Source organism: Peromyscus eremicus, chromosome 1 (assembly GCF_949786415.1).
Source record: "Peromyscus eremicus chromosome 1, PerEre_H2_v1, whole genome shotgun sequence".
NCBI classification, from domain to species: Eukaryota; Metazoa; Chordata; class Mammalia; order Rodentia; family Cricetidae; genus Peromyscus; species Peromyscus eremicus.
Genome location: NC_081416.1, coordinates 21,893,350 through 21,909,201, shown reverse-complemented (window position 1 = coordinate 21,909,201; position 15,852 = coordinate 21,893,350). Strand labels below are relative to the sequence as shown.

Genomic DNA, 15,852 nt, shown 5'->3' with positions numbered 1-15,852 from the left:
TGCCTTCCCTGCCATTATGGACTGGAGCCTTCTGGAAGCCAAAATAAACCCTGTCCTCCTAAAAGATGCTTTTGGTCCTGGTATTGTATCACAACAGTAGCAAAGGCACACACCTTGTCACTCACTCTGCCTTTCTTATTTCTTGTCTGCTCTTATTTCTCTTGTCTGGGACCCAAGAGAAATCTGGATACAAAAATGAGAAAAGTCAGAGGTGCTTCTTTTTATAAATGTGAATAAATAATATCAAATATAAAAATACTGAATAACTGGGCCAGGTGATACACATCTGCAATCTTAGTCCTTAGAGGGTTAAGGAAAGAGGATTATGAGTTCAAGGCCAGTCTGGGCTACACAGAAAGTTTGAGACCAGCCTGGGCTACCCAGTGAGATCCTTCCTGTCAATAAGTAAATAAATATTTAATATACAGTGGAACTAAGCACACTAGTCACATGCACCATGTCACGACCCTATATAGATTTCCTCAGGTACTGTGTCACAGCGTCAGGAAAGAGACTAACAATCATCATGACCATGATCTTACTGCTTCTTATGAGTTAAGACTGATGTTATTATCCCTATTTTATAAGACTTTAGTTATTATCCCTATTTTATAAATAAGGAAACTTACTCCAGGAAAAGCAGTAATTTACCAACATTACCAGATTTGAAAAAAAAAAAAATGACCAAGGTACTCTGTAACTTCTCCCATCAACAGGTGGGCAGTCTACTGGATGGTGGGAGACCACCTGGAACACAGATGAGCTAGATTCCCAGCAGGAATCCCTGAGCCAGCATTTAAGCCAACAGACACACAACCACCATAAGCTAAACCCAGGCCTAAGAGCCAACCCACAGAACAGCGACCCTGATGGGCAGTTGTTGGTTTTAGTTACTAAGTTAGTTAACTGTGAGCAGGAGAGCTAGTTTTCAAACTCAGGGAGCTGGTTCCAGATCTCATTTTCCACACTTAACACTCTTCTGCATCTGAAAGAACAGAGATTCTCTGAGAAGGGGAAGCAAGCCATCTCCCAAAGAAGCTGGGAAGTTTAGATCTGATGTAACTTGAGACGACAGCTAGCGAAAGCTATCAGCCTTTCAATAATGATGCCAGAGCAGCTGGTATCTACACATAGCTAAAAAGAACTTTGACCAACTCTCATACCCTGTGCAAAAATTAACTCAAACTACTTTATGAACTTAAACATAAAACTTTAAAACTTATGGGGGAAAAAAAACACAGGAGAAAGTGTTTAGAATCTAGGGCTATGTACTGAGAGTTTTTGGACGTGGTCCTAAAGTAAAATTCATAAAAAGAAAAACCAGTAAGTTGGACCACATCAAAATACAAAGCTTTCCTCTGTGAAAGACCTTGCTGAAAGAATGAAATGATACATCAATAAACTAAAAGGACATGCTTGCAGACCATGTACCTCACCAAAGACGGTACCTAGAAGACACAACTGTACTCCTGGGCATTTATCTCAGAGAAATGTAAAAAACTCCTGTGTATGCACATTCAACGTGGCTTTATGCACACCCTCTCCGCATACTCGAGAGGTCAAAGCCCGGATGTCCTTATTGAGAGTGGTTATTCTAGCTATGGTACATCTCTACCATTTTACAACGGTTCCCCTTTACCAATAACTACTATTCAGATAGAGCTATGGGGAATCATGTTGGATTAACGCAACAACAACAACAACAACAACAAACAAACAAACAAACAAACAAAAAACTAGAGCAAAGCAACCCAGAAACTTCAAGTTACACACTTGATGTATTTCATTTATATAGCATTCATTCTTCAAATGGAAAAAAAAATTAAACACAGAAGAGATTAGTGGTGGCCAAGGGTTAGGGCTAAGGGAGAGGAGGGAGCGATAAAAAAGGAACATGAACACAAAGGTCTGATGGAGTATCCTCACTATATTAATGCTAGTATCCCACTGGAAACACTGTTTGAAATTAGGTAAAAAAGATACAAGGGCTCTCTCAGTATTATAAGTATAATGATCTCAAAATTAAATACTTAATTGCAGCCAAAAAAAAAAAAAGAGTCTAATTTGTATATATTTTGGAAGGAATGACTATTAAAAAAACCACATTATTGACAAAAACAAATAAAATGGAGCATCCACCAGCAGGCAGCCTCCTGTACACTTCTGCCAAACTACATCTTTTTTCCCCTTTAAATCCCAGCCTGCGATACACTTTGACCACCACACTTCCCACATACTCATCAGTGGTACATACGAGATCTGGGCACAGCTGCGGACTGGACCCAAGGCAGAAGACGTCGGCTGAAGGGCTGGAACCCAGAGTGGTGCATGTACCTCAGCATGTTGAGATGTGGTTACAGATCCAAACACCTGTGGGAAGAATTTTTTAAAAGGGGGATCATGAAAAACGGTATTAACACATCACATTTCCCTCCATTTCTCCTTAGAGTAAAACTGCGACCCTCTTGGTTTAAACTTTGCTATATTAGAGAAACTACCACCTGCTCAGTGTTACAGGAATAGAAAAGAAAAAGAATAAAGGGCTGTCTTCACTCTTCCTTTTTTTAAAAGAACTTCTTTACTTTTTATATACCAAACAGTAATTAGATACAATGAATATTCTGAATGAACTGCTTTACTTTTTATATACCAAACAGTAATTTGATACAATGAATATTCTGAATGATAAAATATCTTTAAGATACAATGTTTATATGTTGGTATTAAATCTTTGTTACATTGCCCATCCTGTTAAGGACTTTCTAACAGATTAACAAATCCAGCCTCCACAGCAGCCTGCTACTATCTCCCAACTGAACGTGGGGGCTCACAGAAACTGAAATGTCAGCTTGGTTCTAGCCAGCACAAGAGGAAGGCCAGAGTGGGGGGTGGGGGTGGGCTACAGCCAAGTTTTTCTGGCTGCCACAGGAATCTAGGGTAACTCCTGCATTTCTGGAGATCAGGGACATAATGTTTATAAATGGCTAGCATTTTCCTTTATTATTGTATTTATTATTGTGTGTGTGTGTGTGTGTGTGTGTGTGTGTGTGTGTGTGTGTGTGATCTCAGCAATAAGGACATGGTGGTTATGAAAATTTCCTCAGTCTGGGTCAAACCTAAGGTTTTCGACAAAGAATATCACACACATATCCATATATATATAAAACAAAAACAAAACCACAGTAGGAGAGTCATTCCTGTAAGTACATAGACAAGTCTTTGGTTATTGAGATCTTATGCTATAAGGTCATTGCTGTTTCACAAGACAAGAAAAATAATGGCATTTCCTTCGCTGGTGGGCCCCCCTTTAACTTGTGCTCCATAGACTGGTGGATATATTCCAAATCCTTTGTGTGGATATGTGTGTTGGAGGTGAGGTCAACTGAGGTGTCCTGCTCTATCTCTGTCCACCTTATTTAGTTGAGATCAAGTCTCTCACTGAACCCAGAGCTTGCTGTTTTGGCTGGACTGGTTGGCCAGTGAGCTTTGTACCTGCTTGTCTCACTCCCCTAGCTCTGGGGTTACGGGGGTACACTGACACACCCGGATTTTCACATGGGTGCTGGGGATCTGAACTCAGGTCTTCATGCTTACACAGCTCGTATTTTACCCACTGAACCATTTCCTCAGGCCCCCAAATCCCTTCTTCAGAGTGCCTCAGGAAATGAGCATTTAGCTTCACAGCGAAGAAAAGCAAGACACAGAATGTACCATCTACAATTATTCTGCACACAAGCACAGGAATGGAGAGAGAAGAGATGGACAGGATCGCGCTGCAGTAAAACATGGCAGCAAGGAGACAACTGAACTCGGGAAGGGATGGCTTTGCGGACTTCAGTTTCTGCATATGCTCAAGTATGTTGTGGGCCCATGGTCTACGGTCAACACTTAAATAAATCCCTTCAATAACGGCTGCTAAACAATTATTTACACACCTTCTGCAAAATATCTATAAAGAGCCAATAGCAGCATACTTCTAATTGTGCCCCTTTGGACCATCATCCCAGCAACTCTAGCCTTCAAAGATGGACATACTCCCCCAGGTGAGCTGGTTCAGGCACTGTTGCTCTCCACAAATGGGCTACCAACTTCCCTTTGGTGCATGGTACACAGGATGGGGACATGACTTTAGAGTTGGGCAGATTGGGGCATTAGCTCTGTCCTTGCCATGGGTATGCCTTTTGGAGGCTGACTTGAACTTTGTAAACCTCAATCTCCTCATCTGTAAACGAGAGGTAATAACAGTTAATATAGCATGGGATCACTGTGGGAGTTAGACCAGGCAATGCATGGAAAGCGCATGGGTCTGTCTCCCTCCTCTGCCTTTTAAAAGGCACAGGCATGTCTTAACCTTTCCACTTTTTATTTCCTTCACAGACATAAAAAGGTCAAAAGAGCCACTGATGGACAGCTGAGCGTGGTGGCATACTCCGTCAATCCCAGAAGTTGGGGAGGGAGGGGCAAAAGGATCAGAAACTCAAGGTCATTCTTAGCACACAGCCAGTTCTAGACCAGCCTGAGCTCCATAGGACCCTGTCTCAGACTAGATTCTGATCTGATCACATACATATTTCTAGATTGTCTTGTCTAAGTACAGAAAGCTCTGAATGTTTGAAATCCATTAAGCCACCCGGTCTTCCCTTGTACCTTGTCTCTGCCCCCAGGAGGCAGCCCAGTATTCCTTCACTGCAATGGACTGTTCAACCTGGCAATTTACTGTGCCAGCCAAAACCAGACAAGTGATACAAAAGCCCAAAGGGTATGTGTGTCAAGACTGTGATCAAGAGAGAAGTTCTTACATTTTAACTCAGAACATCTCTCAAGTACCTATACACATCTACATTGAAAGCCCTTATCTCACTTAGAGAAGTGAACTTCAGTCTCAACAAACCACCCAGGAAAACACATGCTGAGTTCATGGTTCACCACTTAACAAAAAGACAAAAGCCCAAAGATAAATGCCCCTGCTTCAGGGGGTGGGGAACTAATGCTAGGGTGAGGCGTGGGGAGTGAAAATTCTGAGTGCACCCTGATTATGCAAAGAGATAATTATCAAACGCGGAGGCTCTGGGGATAACCTTGGCTGCAGGGAGTATCAACTATGCACAGGCTCCATATGTCAGGGCGCGAGCCATCTCAGCGAGAACGGCAGGCACAGGCCCCGGGGGTGTGCCGGCGGCTCGTTATACACCAGGTGTATCACTACTTGCAGCCCTGGGGCACTGGATGCCGGTTCGGGATCTGGGCGAGAAGGGGCTGCAGGGTCTTCAGGCCTCGGCTTAGTCACGAACTAATCAAGAGATCGACAGATACCCCGGGGCCTTTTATGCCCCGCACAGGGAGCTGTGCACCAGCATCTCAGAGCACCTGAGCGCCCGGCGCCGCCACCAGCCGCGACCCGCTCCCACGCCCTCTCCCCCGGCCCGCGGCTGCCCCGCGCGCACCCTCGCCCAGTGCCGCCCAGTCGCCTACCTGCTAGCCGCCGACCCCAGTCCCGGCCCACTCTCCGCGCCGGCTGCCCGATCCTCTCCGCCTTTTCTTCCGTCTACGTCCCGGCCCTCCGGCGTTGCGTCAGCCGCGTTAGGGCGAACCCCCGCCGTGGCGCCAGCGCAGCTGACGTTAGGCTACGGGTCCGTCCCGAGCTGCGCCGCGGCAACGGCGCAGGCGCTTCTGAGAATCGCGCCCACGCTCCACGTGGCGGCCCCCTCCCACCCCCAAGCTCCGCGCCCTTAGAGTATAGGGGCGGGGCTCTGGGCACCCAGACAGGAGCCGCCCCGACACTTCCCGGGGAGGTGGAGAAGGGGGCTGGCTCCAGTTGCTGATGGGTTTCACAAGGCGTGCTTGACAGTGATCATCTGTATGTTAGGCTCACCTAAGAAACAGATTGGTTCAATTAAGATTCTTGCCCCCCTCAAAAACAAACACTAACTGGCTATTGAAAAAAAAAACAAAAAAAAAAAACAACTGTTACCATGATGAAGTAAGTTGACACCTAGTTATCCGGAAATAACAGCCCAAGTGTTTTTAGCAAAGGCGGTGGTAAGAATGCTGCATTTTAAAAAGGTGTGTTTAATCTCTGATCACTTATTATTCCAAAACTGAATGCATAAAGAGTACGGGCTGCCTCCTTCCCAGCTGGCTATGTTCTCCTCACCATTGCACCGTTGCACATAGGCACATTGTCTAGAGGAGGTCAGCTGTGGTTAGAAGTTGGCTTTTGTAGTCCTGACAAGGGTGCTGAGCCTATTCATTCATTTCCTCATTCACTAAAGGGGGCTTAATGCTACTTCTTAATCCATGATGCTGCAGTATCCGGAAGAGAGGCCTAAAAGGTTGTTTCAGATCAGGAGGGATCAGGCTCATAGATGCTGGGTCTGCAGAAGCGGTTTCCCCTTCCATTCTTCAGCCATACTAAGGCACCTGGGTGGTCCTGCATTCTGCCGTGTGAGGACAAAATATGAAGTCACGATCAAGCCAGGGCCTTGATCTTGAACTTTCCAACCTCTAGAACCATGAAAAATCAAAATAAGTAAAGAAATAAGTAAACAAACAACTACCCAGACTTTGGTATTCTGTTACAGCTCTACAAAACGGACTCAGCGCCGGGCGGTGGTGGCACACGCCTTCAATCCCAGCACTCAGGAGGCAGAGGCAGGTGGATCTCTATGAGTTCAAGGTCAATGTGGTCTGTAGCTCGAGTTCCAGGAAAGGCTCCAAAGCTACACAGAGAAACCCTGTCTCAAAAAAAATGGACTCAGCTCATTATCATGCAAGGCATTTCCTAGGAGGGGAGTGAAGCACTGGTTAATTCAGTTTCTATATGAGAGAGATATGTGCAACTCATTACAAAATAATGTGATAAACGTGAATGGGTGCCTGGAGAGATTGGGACGGCTTTAAAGAGAGCTGTCATTTGGACTGCGTTATGAAGAACAAGTTCACTGAAAAGACAGGGCCCCTTTGAAAATAGAATTGATGAAACAGGGACTCAGACCTTAGTAGGTCAGAGACTGTAGTTGGAATTTTCCTTGGGCTGCCAACCAGCTCCCAAATAAAGATACAGAGACTTACTATTAATTATGAATGCTCAGCCTTAGCTTAGGCTTGTCCCACTTGCTCTTTTTTTTTTTTTAAGATTTATTATCTATCTATTTATCTATCCATTTATTTAATGTACACTGATGTTTTGCCTGTATATATTCCTTGGGAGGGTGTCAGATCTCCTGGAACTGGAGTTACAGACAGTTGTGAGCTGCCATGTGGGTGCTGGGAACTGAATCCAGGTTCTCTGGAAGAGCAGCCAGTGGTTAACGGCTGAGCCATCTCTCCAGTCCCGCCCCCCCCCCCCCAATAATCTTTTAACTTAGTTTAACCTGTTTTTATTCATCTACATTTTGCCTCGGGGCTTTTTGCCTTTCTTTCATTCTGTATGTCCTATTTTCCTGCTTCCTTATGTCTGTCTGTCTGGCCCTTGGTGTCTCCCTGGCATCTCTTTTTCTTTCTTCCCACACCTAAATTCCTCCTCCTACTTACTCTCACTGTGTGGAAGTCCTGTCTATACCTCCTCCTTTGCTATTGACCATTCAGCTTTTTATTAGACCAATCAGGTGCCTTAGGCAGGCAAGGTAAAACAACAACACATCTTTACATAATTAAACAAATGAAACACATCTTTGCATAGTTAAACAAATATTCTGCAACATTCCCCCTTTTGTCTAAATAAAAAGAAAGGTTTTAGCTTTAAAATAGACTGTATACAATAAGAACAATTATCAAGTAAGAATTATGTTTATAATATCTAGTCCATTTGTATTTAGCAAATTCAGAGAAAATACTCCATTATCTATTCTATCTTGATGAGTCCAAAGTTTTGTACCTAATTTACTTCCTACCCTAACTTGTATTACTAACCCAAAATCATCTTTTTAGACCTCAAAACATTTTCTTAGATAAATAATTTAAGCCTTTATGTTTCTCATAAACTTTGTATCTCTTATGTAAGTTTCTTTTCTGAATTTGGTGACAAGGAAAACTATAACTATCTTATCTTCAACTCCATCAGAGACCTGAGAAGGATATATTACCTGAGTATACAGGAAGTGCAGAGCAAGCCACTTGCAAAATTATAGAAATGACAAAGACATCTGGCTGCCTGGACAGTCACTCAAGTTTCCTCTGCAACATTGGGGCATCCATCTTCAGCTTACAGGTCAGAAATATCTGACAGACTTTTCTGTGAAACAGGAATTTTGAAGGACTGTTCCACCTTGTCTTGGCAAAGTTCAGTAGTCTTTTTCCTTGTGTCCCGCTTGTTCAGTTTGTACAGTATACTGTCAGCAGTCAAGGCAAAGGTAGTTTCTTGCCCAAATGGCTAGCTATACCACAATGAAAGCAAACTCCAAATTGGAGGTTCTTTGTTGCCCATCATCCTTTTATGAAGTAGATTGGTGCTGCCAGGAGCAGACATGTCTCGCTGTCATGAAAAGCCTTAGGTTATTGAAACATCTTAAATGCCATATTCTGTAGGTCTCTGAAGTATTTGAAAAAATATATGTATCTGTTTAACCTTGAAAACATAACTAACTACAAATTTGATTATTATAGATGACTACTAACCTCCATTTCTCAATTATCCTAAAGAGTTTATAATACTAGCTTTCAAGGACTAGAACTTTATATTACATTTTTAAATGAGCTGCATAAGTACAATACCTTAAACAAGAGTAAAAACATATATACGGTATAACAAAAATAACCTTAAATTTGTATCAATATACAAAAATCCATACCAATGTAAAATATTTGCAATGAATAGTTGTTTTTTATTCTATATTCCTATATTCCTACTAAATGATAAAAAACATCTATAACCCACTGAATGACAAAAAACCACATACTCCACCTCTAGGGAATGTGGGTGTTGTGTTCTCTAGACTGCTTCCTGTTGTCTAGGGGTGACAGCATCTCCATGGGACCCTGAGAAAATTGAGATAATGGTCAAGTCCTAAGAAAACTACCTATAACATTTGCTGTCCAATCTCTGTGTAATAGGAAAGTGCAAGGCTTATCTGAAGTTTGGCTAGAATAGTCCGTCAAGCTGGATCATCTTAGCTAGCAGCCTCGAATCTGTTCCGAATTCAGAACTCTCAGGAAACTACAAGAGGCATTCTGAAAGGCTGGATCACCTGGACCACCCATTATCTTTGGTGTCTAGCCCTCTTGCTCTGAAAACAACACAAACTTTCAAAGGTAACATACATATCTGCATTAACACAAGTATGGACTGTGCATTATACACAATCCAGACAAAGATGATTTTTTGTTTTATGTTTGAGCAGGTAAAAGACAACTGTCAACTTTATAAGTTTGTTTGGACTGTATAACCAAACTTCTATCCATGCCCTATGAAAGGATAGCATGTAAAAATAAGTCATGAGGACTCTGTAACCAACAAGATTTATCATGTCTCATCTAGTCTCAGAGCTGTTCCCATGTCAAGGGGTCAGCATATACATCACCTGTCATGTAATTTTTTTAGGTTTATTCTTTAATTAATTAATTAATTAACTAATTAATTAATTTATTTATTTATTTATTTATTTTGAGACAGGGTTTCTCTGTGTAGCTTTGGAGCTTTTCCTGGAACTCACTCTGTAGCTCAGGCTGGCCTCAAACTCACAGAGATCCGACTGCCTCTGCCTCCTAAGTGCTGGGATTAAAGGCATGCGCCACCACCACCTGGCTTAGGTTTATTCTTTATGTCTGTAGCCAAGATTTTCAGGGGTCTCACACAATCAAATCTGGTCTCTGTTGATTTTGAAGGAATCCACAGCCTTTCATTTGCTGTGGAAACAAAAGCATAACCTGTCCCCCAATGCAAAACATTTTCTAAATTCCATTTTAAAGTTAAGACATCCTAAAGTATCTGGCCTGGTTTAATTAAGCAGTTCCTTTTACAATCCCATGTCTCTCAGCAGCTGTCATTCACTTATCAGCATTCAAAAAATTCAAAATCAACAAAGCACCACACAGGATCCAGACTCCCTGTGTGCTTCCTGTTTTTACTGGCATATTCCTTTTATATTACTTTATGCTTTCTTAATGACTTTAATTCTTTTTAAACTACTCATTTTTTCCTATGACTATCTATACCCATTTTCTTTTCTTTCTTAAGCACCCATGCACACTGTAACCTGTTTAAAGTTTTTATTTTATTTTATTTTTTCTGGTCTGGACCTGTTTTACTGTGCACCTGTAGTGTTCTCTGACAGCATGGGCCAACCTTAAACTTGCAAGTGGCAGCTAGGCCCTTTGCTGTGTGGCTCTTGCAGCTGGTTCCACCCCCTCCTTGGGTCCCTGAGAGTAGAGTCTTAAGCCCATGGGTCTGGCCTAGAATTTCATTTAACTAGGAGCTGCATTTAACCGTCCCAGCTCTAGAAGTTGGTGCCCACACTGTGGCAGGTATTTTTACTTAGTTTACTGTTTCTACTGAGTGTGTCAGGTGCACAGCAGCACCTCTTAAAGAAGCCTTATCTGGTTTTCTGTGTTTTGTTTTTGTTTTTGTTTTTCAGCTTTCTCGGGCCCTGTGTGGAAATTTGGGCCCCACACTGGGTGCCATTTACAGTTGGAATTTTCTTTGGGCTGCCAACCAACTCCCAAATAAAGACACGGAGATTTATTATTAATTATAAATGATCAGCCTTAGCTTAGGCTTGTTCCACTAGCTCTTTTAACTTAATTTAACCTGTTTCTATTCATCTACATTTTGCCTCAGGGCTTTTTACCTTTCTTTACTTTCCTGCTTCCTCTGTGTCTGTCTGTCCCCTGGCATCTCTCTGGTGTCTCTCTCTCTTCCACCAAGCCTAAATTCTTCCTTCTACTTATTCTTCCTGCCCAGAAGTCTCACCTATATCTCCTCCCTCACTATTTATTGGCCATTCAGTCTTTTATTAGACCAATCAGGTGTCTTAGGCAGGCAAGGTAAAACAGCAATATATCTTTACATAATTAAATAAATGCAACACATCTTTATATAGTTAAACAAATATTCCACAACGTAAACAAATGCAACACATCTTTACACAGTTAAACAAATGCAACACATCTTTACACAGTTAAACAAATGCAACACATCTTTGCATAGTTAAATATTCCGCAACAAGAGACCTTAGCACAACTGACTTCATGATGGAGGTACTATTCAGGTTGTAAAACTCAGCATGCGGACAGCACCACCTATCAAAACTAAAACACAGACCTAATCCATCAAAGTCCACAGTTCTGGGAAAGTCTCTAAATGTTCTTACCTTGTTTTTTACTTTTGTAGTTCTGCTTCTGGCTACCTGTTCTTGTTAATTGAAGTGTATCAACCCAGGACATGGTTTTTCTGCTTAAATGCTCACCCTGAGAAAGCCTCCAAATGCCCAGTGTAGTCACCTGCCTGCTAATAAAGACTTTCTATTGGCTTAAACCCTTGTCTGAGCATCCTTCTCTGGTGAATACCCCACAACAGATGACAGGAGAGATATCTGGCTGTGAGTGCATCATGTAAAGTATGTTCTGTGCTATGCTAAAGATTTTTAATCTCATGGAGCCACCGTATTAGTAATCCAAACTTTTTAAGGCCTGGAATGATATGATCAGGTTTTTGTGTCAGAAATCCATAAAGAGCTGTAGAAGCCAGGAAGTTGGTTAGCCAGCCTATTGCAAAGGTCCACGTAAGAAATGATGGATGGACAAACGACTCCAACAGGGAGCATGGGAGGAAAAAGGAAGGAGAGCTCATAGCACTCAGCGCTTGCAAGGGAGAGCCCCAGGAAGAGGTGTTCTTTGGAATGTGATGGTACTGCAGGTGAGAGCTAGGAAGAAGATGAGGGGAGCTGTGCTTTGGGAAGAGTGTCAGTGCCAGGCACACGTTAAATTTTGAGCACATTTTGGGTGGGGACGGAGATTCAAGAGAAACAAAACAGCAGGACCTGGTTAGATCTAGTACCTGGGCTTCTCAAAAAGATTCTTATACAGCTAGGGCCCTGTGGACAACTAGACTAAAGGACTGGGGTTCTCTGTAAGTTAGAAGGCTGATTCTGGTTTACCCACACATCACCTGAGGCCATGCTTGTCTGCCTTCCAAGCCTCTGGAAATAAAAGATACTTTGTAAGTATTTGAGGAGTGAATAAATTTGATTTCTTTAGTTTTTTTTTATTTTATTTTAGATTTCTCAAAAAGGAAATTGGAATTGACCCCCTAGTGCCCAAAAGAAATTTGGCTACTAACAGCATCCTTGTTAAGCTGGGCTCATGGGCATGTCTGCAGTTCCAGCATTCCAGAGGCAGAGGTCAGAGGATTGAGACCCTCGACCAGCCTGGGCTATATAAATAGTGAGTTCCAGGTCAGCCTGGGCTCTGCAACAACATCCTATCTAAAAGTGTTTCAAAGACTCAAACATGAAAATCCTTAACATTCTCCCATTTTGATTATTTTTTTTTTTTTTTACAGTTTATTATTTTGCCACTAATGTTCTACTTTGCCATTAGGGAGAGAGGAGTAGGCTAGGTGACTATGGATAAGGGAAAACCAAATCTTAGGCACATAAAAAAGCCTGTTTGTCTCTCTGTGGAAATCAAGGAAGTAATTCAGCAGTGGTATCTTCCTCACAGATAAAACAAATATTCTTTTTTTTTTTTTTTTTTTTTTTTTTTTTTTGCCTGTGGGGGCAGATTTGACTTCTGTTTTAGCAAACGGGAATAAGGCTGAACTTGACCAGGAAGTCATGCACAAAGCAGGACATTTAGAATAGGGCCTTACTACATACATAGCCCTGGCTTCCCTGGAACTTGCTGTTCTTAACTGATTGGCTGAGTGAGTTGGGAAGGGCAGAACACATGGAAGCTCGTTCTTAGCTTCTACTGTGTGGGTTCTTGGAATTAAACTCAGATCATCAGACTTTGCAGCAAGTACCTTTACTTGCTATGTAGAACAGGTTGACGCCTGGGGCCAGCCACCCAGCCAGCCACAGAGTAAGAAGGGAAGAAGGTTATATAGAATAAAGAAAGGCAAAAAGTCCAAAGGCAAAATGTAATAAAAGAGAAATGGGGTAATTTAATTTAGAAAGCTGGCTAGAAACAAGCCAAGCTAAGGCCAGACATTCATAAGTAAGAATACGTCTCCATGTATTAATTTGGGAGCTGGGTGGTGGGTCCCCAAAGAATAAAAAAAATTCAATGACACCTACCAGGAGAGGGGGAATGGGAAGAAGCTGCAAATGAGTTTTTCTTTCTAGGGTAATGAAAAAACTGGTGTTTGTGATGATTGCTGTTGTCACTACACTGACTTACACACTTAGGGGTTTTTCCGGTAAATGTTTTCAGTGTATGTGCATGTGTGTGCGTGCGCGCGTGCATGCATGCGTGGGCGTGCATGCATGTGTGTGTGCACAGACCTGTGGCACATTGGGTCTCTTCAATCACTCACCTTATTCACTGAGGCAGAGTCTGTCAGTTGAGCCTGAAACTCTCTGCTTTGACTAGTATGGCTAGCCTGTTTATTCTAGGGATTCCCTGTCTTTGCCTCTCACACAGAGATTCCAGGCAAGCTGCCATGTCCACCAGGCTTTTTTTTTTTTTAAACTGAATTCTGGGAACTTAAATGCTAGCCCTTACACTTTCAAGGCAAACACTTTACCAACAGAACCATTTCCCCAGTGGTGAATTGTGCACTTTAAAAGCCTGTTTTTTTAGGAGCTGGAGAGACAGCTCAATGGTTAAGAGCACTTGTTCTTACAGAGGACCTGGGTTCAGTTCCTAGCTCCCACACAGTGGTTCACAACCATCATACTCAGGCATGCCTATGATCCAGAGACATACATGCAAGCAAACGACTCAAACACATAAAATAAAAATAAATCTAAAAGAAAATTTCAGAAGGCTCCATGTTAGCTAGATAGAAATTTTAAAGACAGAGAATAGTTTCATAGCCTAGGGGTAGGGATAAACATCTGCACAGAGGGAGAGGGACTGATTCTGGAAAGAACTCGTAGCTCCGGGTTTTTATTATAAGACCAATTAAGATCCATACAACAGTTGGCTCCAGGTGGATTGGGTGTCAGCTAATCCACAACTTAGGACCAGCTATCACATAGGGCTTAACCTTTAAGACCAAATTTGAAGACCCCAAGTACTCTAAACCTAGTGGTCAGAGTGACTACGTCTGGGAGCCAAGGCTACTTCGCTAGATGACATCTGTGTCACGGACTCTATTGAGAACTGTGCTGCCCGCTTCCCAAGCTCCCGACTGTCCTTAGTAGTAACTGCTGCGAGAACTTGGCCCTTTTCAGAGAAACTGGCTATTTGCTAAGGACTCTGGAAGGGAGCAAAATGATAAAGCAGTTGGAGATGGTGTATATAGTCAGCATTTTCTGCTCCTGAAGCAGGATTATAACTAAGTGTCTTATTAAAAGACAATCTGGGTTTTGGAGCATTAATATATGGTAGAACAGAAATCCTCTCTGCCTGGCTTTCAAATTCCCACACAGGGAGCTTCCACCTCTGTTTCATCCATTCAGTATTTTTCCTACAGTAAGTTTAGTCCACGGAAATACCTGGGTCTCCCCTCAGGTTGTCCCAGGTTCCCAGGTCACTTCCCCCTCCCATTCATTTTCCCAAGCCTGTAGATTTTGATGTACATTATGATCTCATTATGTAGTCAAAGCTCATCCCTCAAGAATGTAAGCCCCATTGACTGTCTATCTCCAAACAAATGTGTCTCCAGTGGCACATATCACTCAGAGGGAGATGGTGACTTAGAATTCCATGTTTCACTGGAATTAGTCTTTTACATCTTAACTCTTTATGTTCATGTTTAATGTTAAAGGCTTAATGTTTAAAATAATTAGATATGACATTTATTCCTTCAAAAATTTGCCTTAATTAAAAGGATAGCGTGAATCTTTAAGTTTCAAATTTTCTACTATAATTTTTAACCAATGAGTCTTCACTCAAGAATAGGAAATGACATCTTCAAGAAGTCTCTGTGCATGTTACTGTCTGTGACTTGGCCAGGCACTCAGGGCTCTGTGCAAATAACCAAAGCCTTACCCTTAAACAAACAGATTTCAAATAGATATCATGGGCATAAAATTGGAGTAAAGGAGAGTATTTCTCCAGGATAAAAAAAAAACAAAAAAACCCCAAGTCCCCCATTTGAATACTACTGTACAATTTATAGAATCCCTACCCCCCTTTAAAACCTCATACACGGCCGGGCGCTGGTGGCACACGCCTTTAATCCCAGTACTCGGGAGGCAGAGGCAGGCGGATCTCTGTGAGTTCGAGGCCAGCCTGGTCTCCAAAGTGAGTTCCAGGAAAGGCGCAAAGCTACACAGAGAAACCCTGTCTCGAAAAACAAACAAACAAACAAACAAAAAAACCTCACACACATAAAAATGTTCAGGTGTTTCATAGGGTGTCAACTTCTGCCGCAACGGTGGACTTAGCACATCAGAGTTCTCAGTCACTTTTATTTCTCCACACCACAAAGTAGGAAACGACAGAAAGGAACGGTGGGACCATCTGCTACCGAGAAGAGCTGGGATTCCATTCACTTTGGAAAACGAGCAGAAAGAACTACTTTCCTACCTCGGGTCTGGGCAAGGGGTGTGGCCACACTTTGGCAAAAGAGCCAGACAAAACACAGAGCCAGCAGTTCCCCGGCTTGACTGCCAGCGCTGGTGCAGGGTCCAGCCCTTCTGAGTTCAGCCTGGGCGGCAGCAGAACATGTGCCTGCCAGCAGCTGGGCAGATCTTGAGAGAGACAAGATACGACGTGAAGAGGTGGAGGCTCTGGCCTGCCCAGCTT

General features: G+C 42.6%; 1 protein-coding gene across 2 annotated transcripts in view; it reads right to left on the bottom strand.

The window, feature by feature from the left end:
* The window catches only part of Aldh18a1 (aldehyde dehydrogenase 18 family member A1), a 36,638-nt gene extending 30,976 nt beyond the window's left edge, over window positions 1–5,662 (bottom strand). For both annotated transcript variants that reach the window (XM_059258337.1, XM_059258347.1), the window contains exons 1-2: window positions 5,473–5,662; window positions 2,255–2,370 (exon numbers count right to left, since the gene is read on the bottom strand). In XM_059258337.1, the coding sequence (XP_059114320.1) occupies window positions 2,255–2,342 (88 nt within the window). In that variant the 5' untranslated portion in view covers window positions 2,343–2,370; window positions 5,473–5,662. The remainder of the gene's footprint in view (window positions 1–2,254; window positions 2,371–5,472) is intronic.
* Between the last annotated feature and the right edge of the window lie 10,190 nt (window positions 5,663–15,852).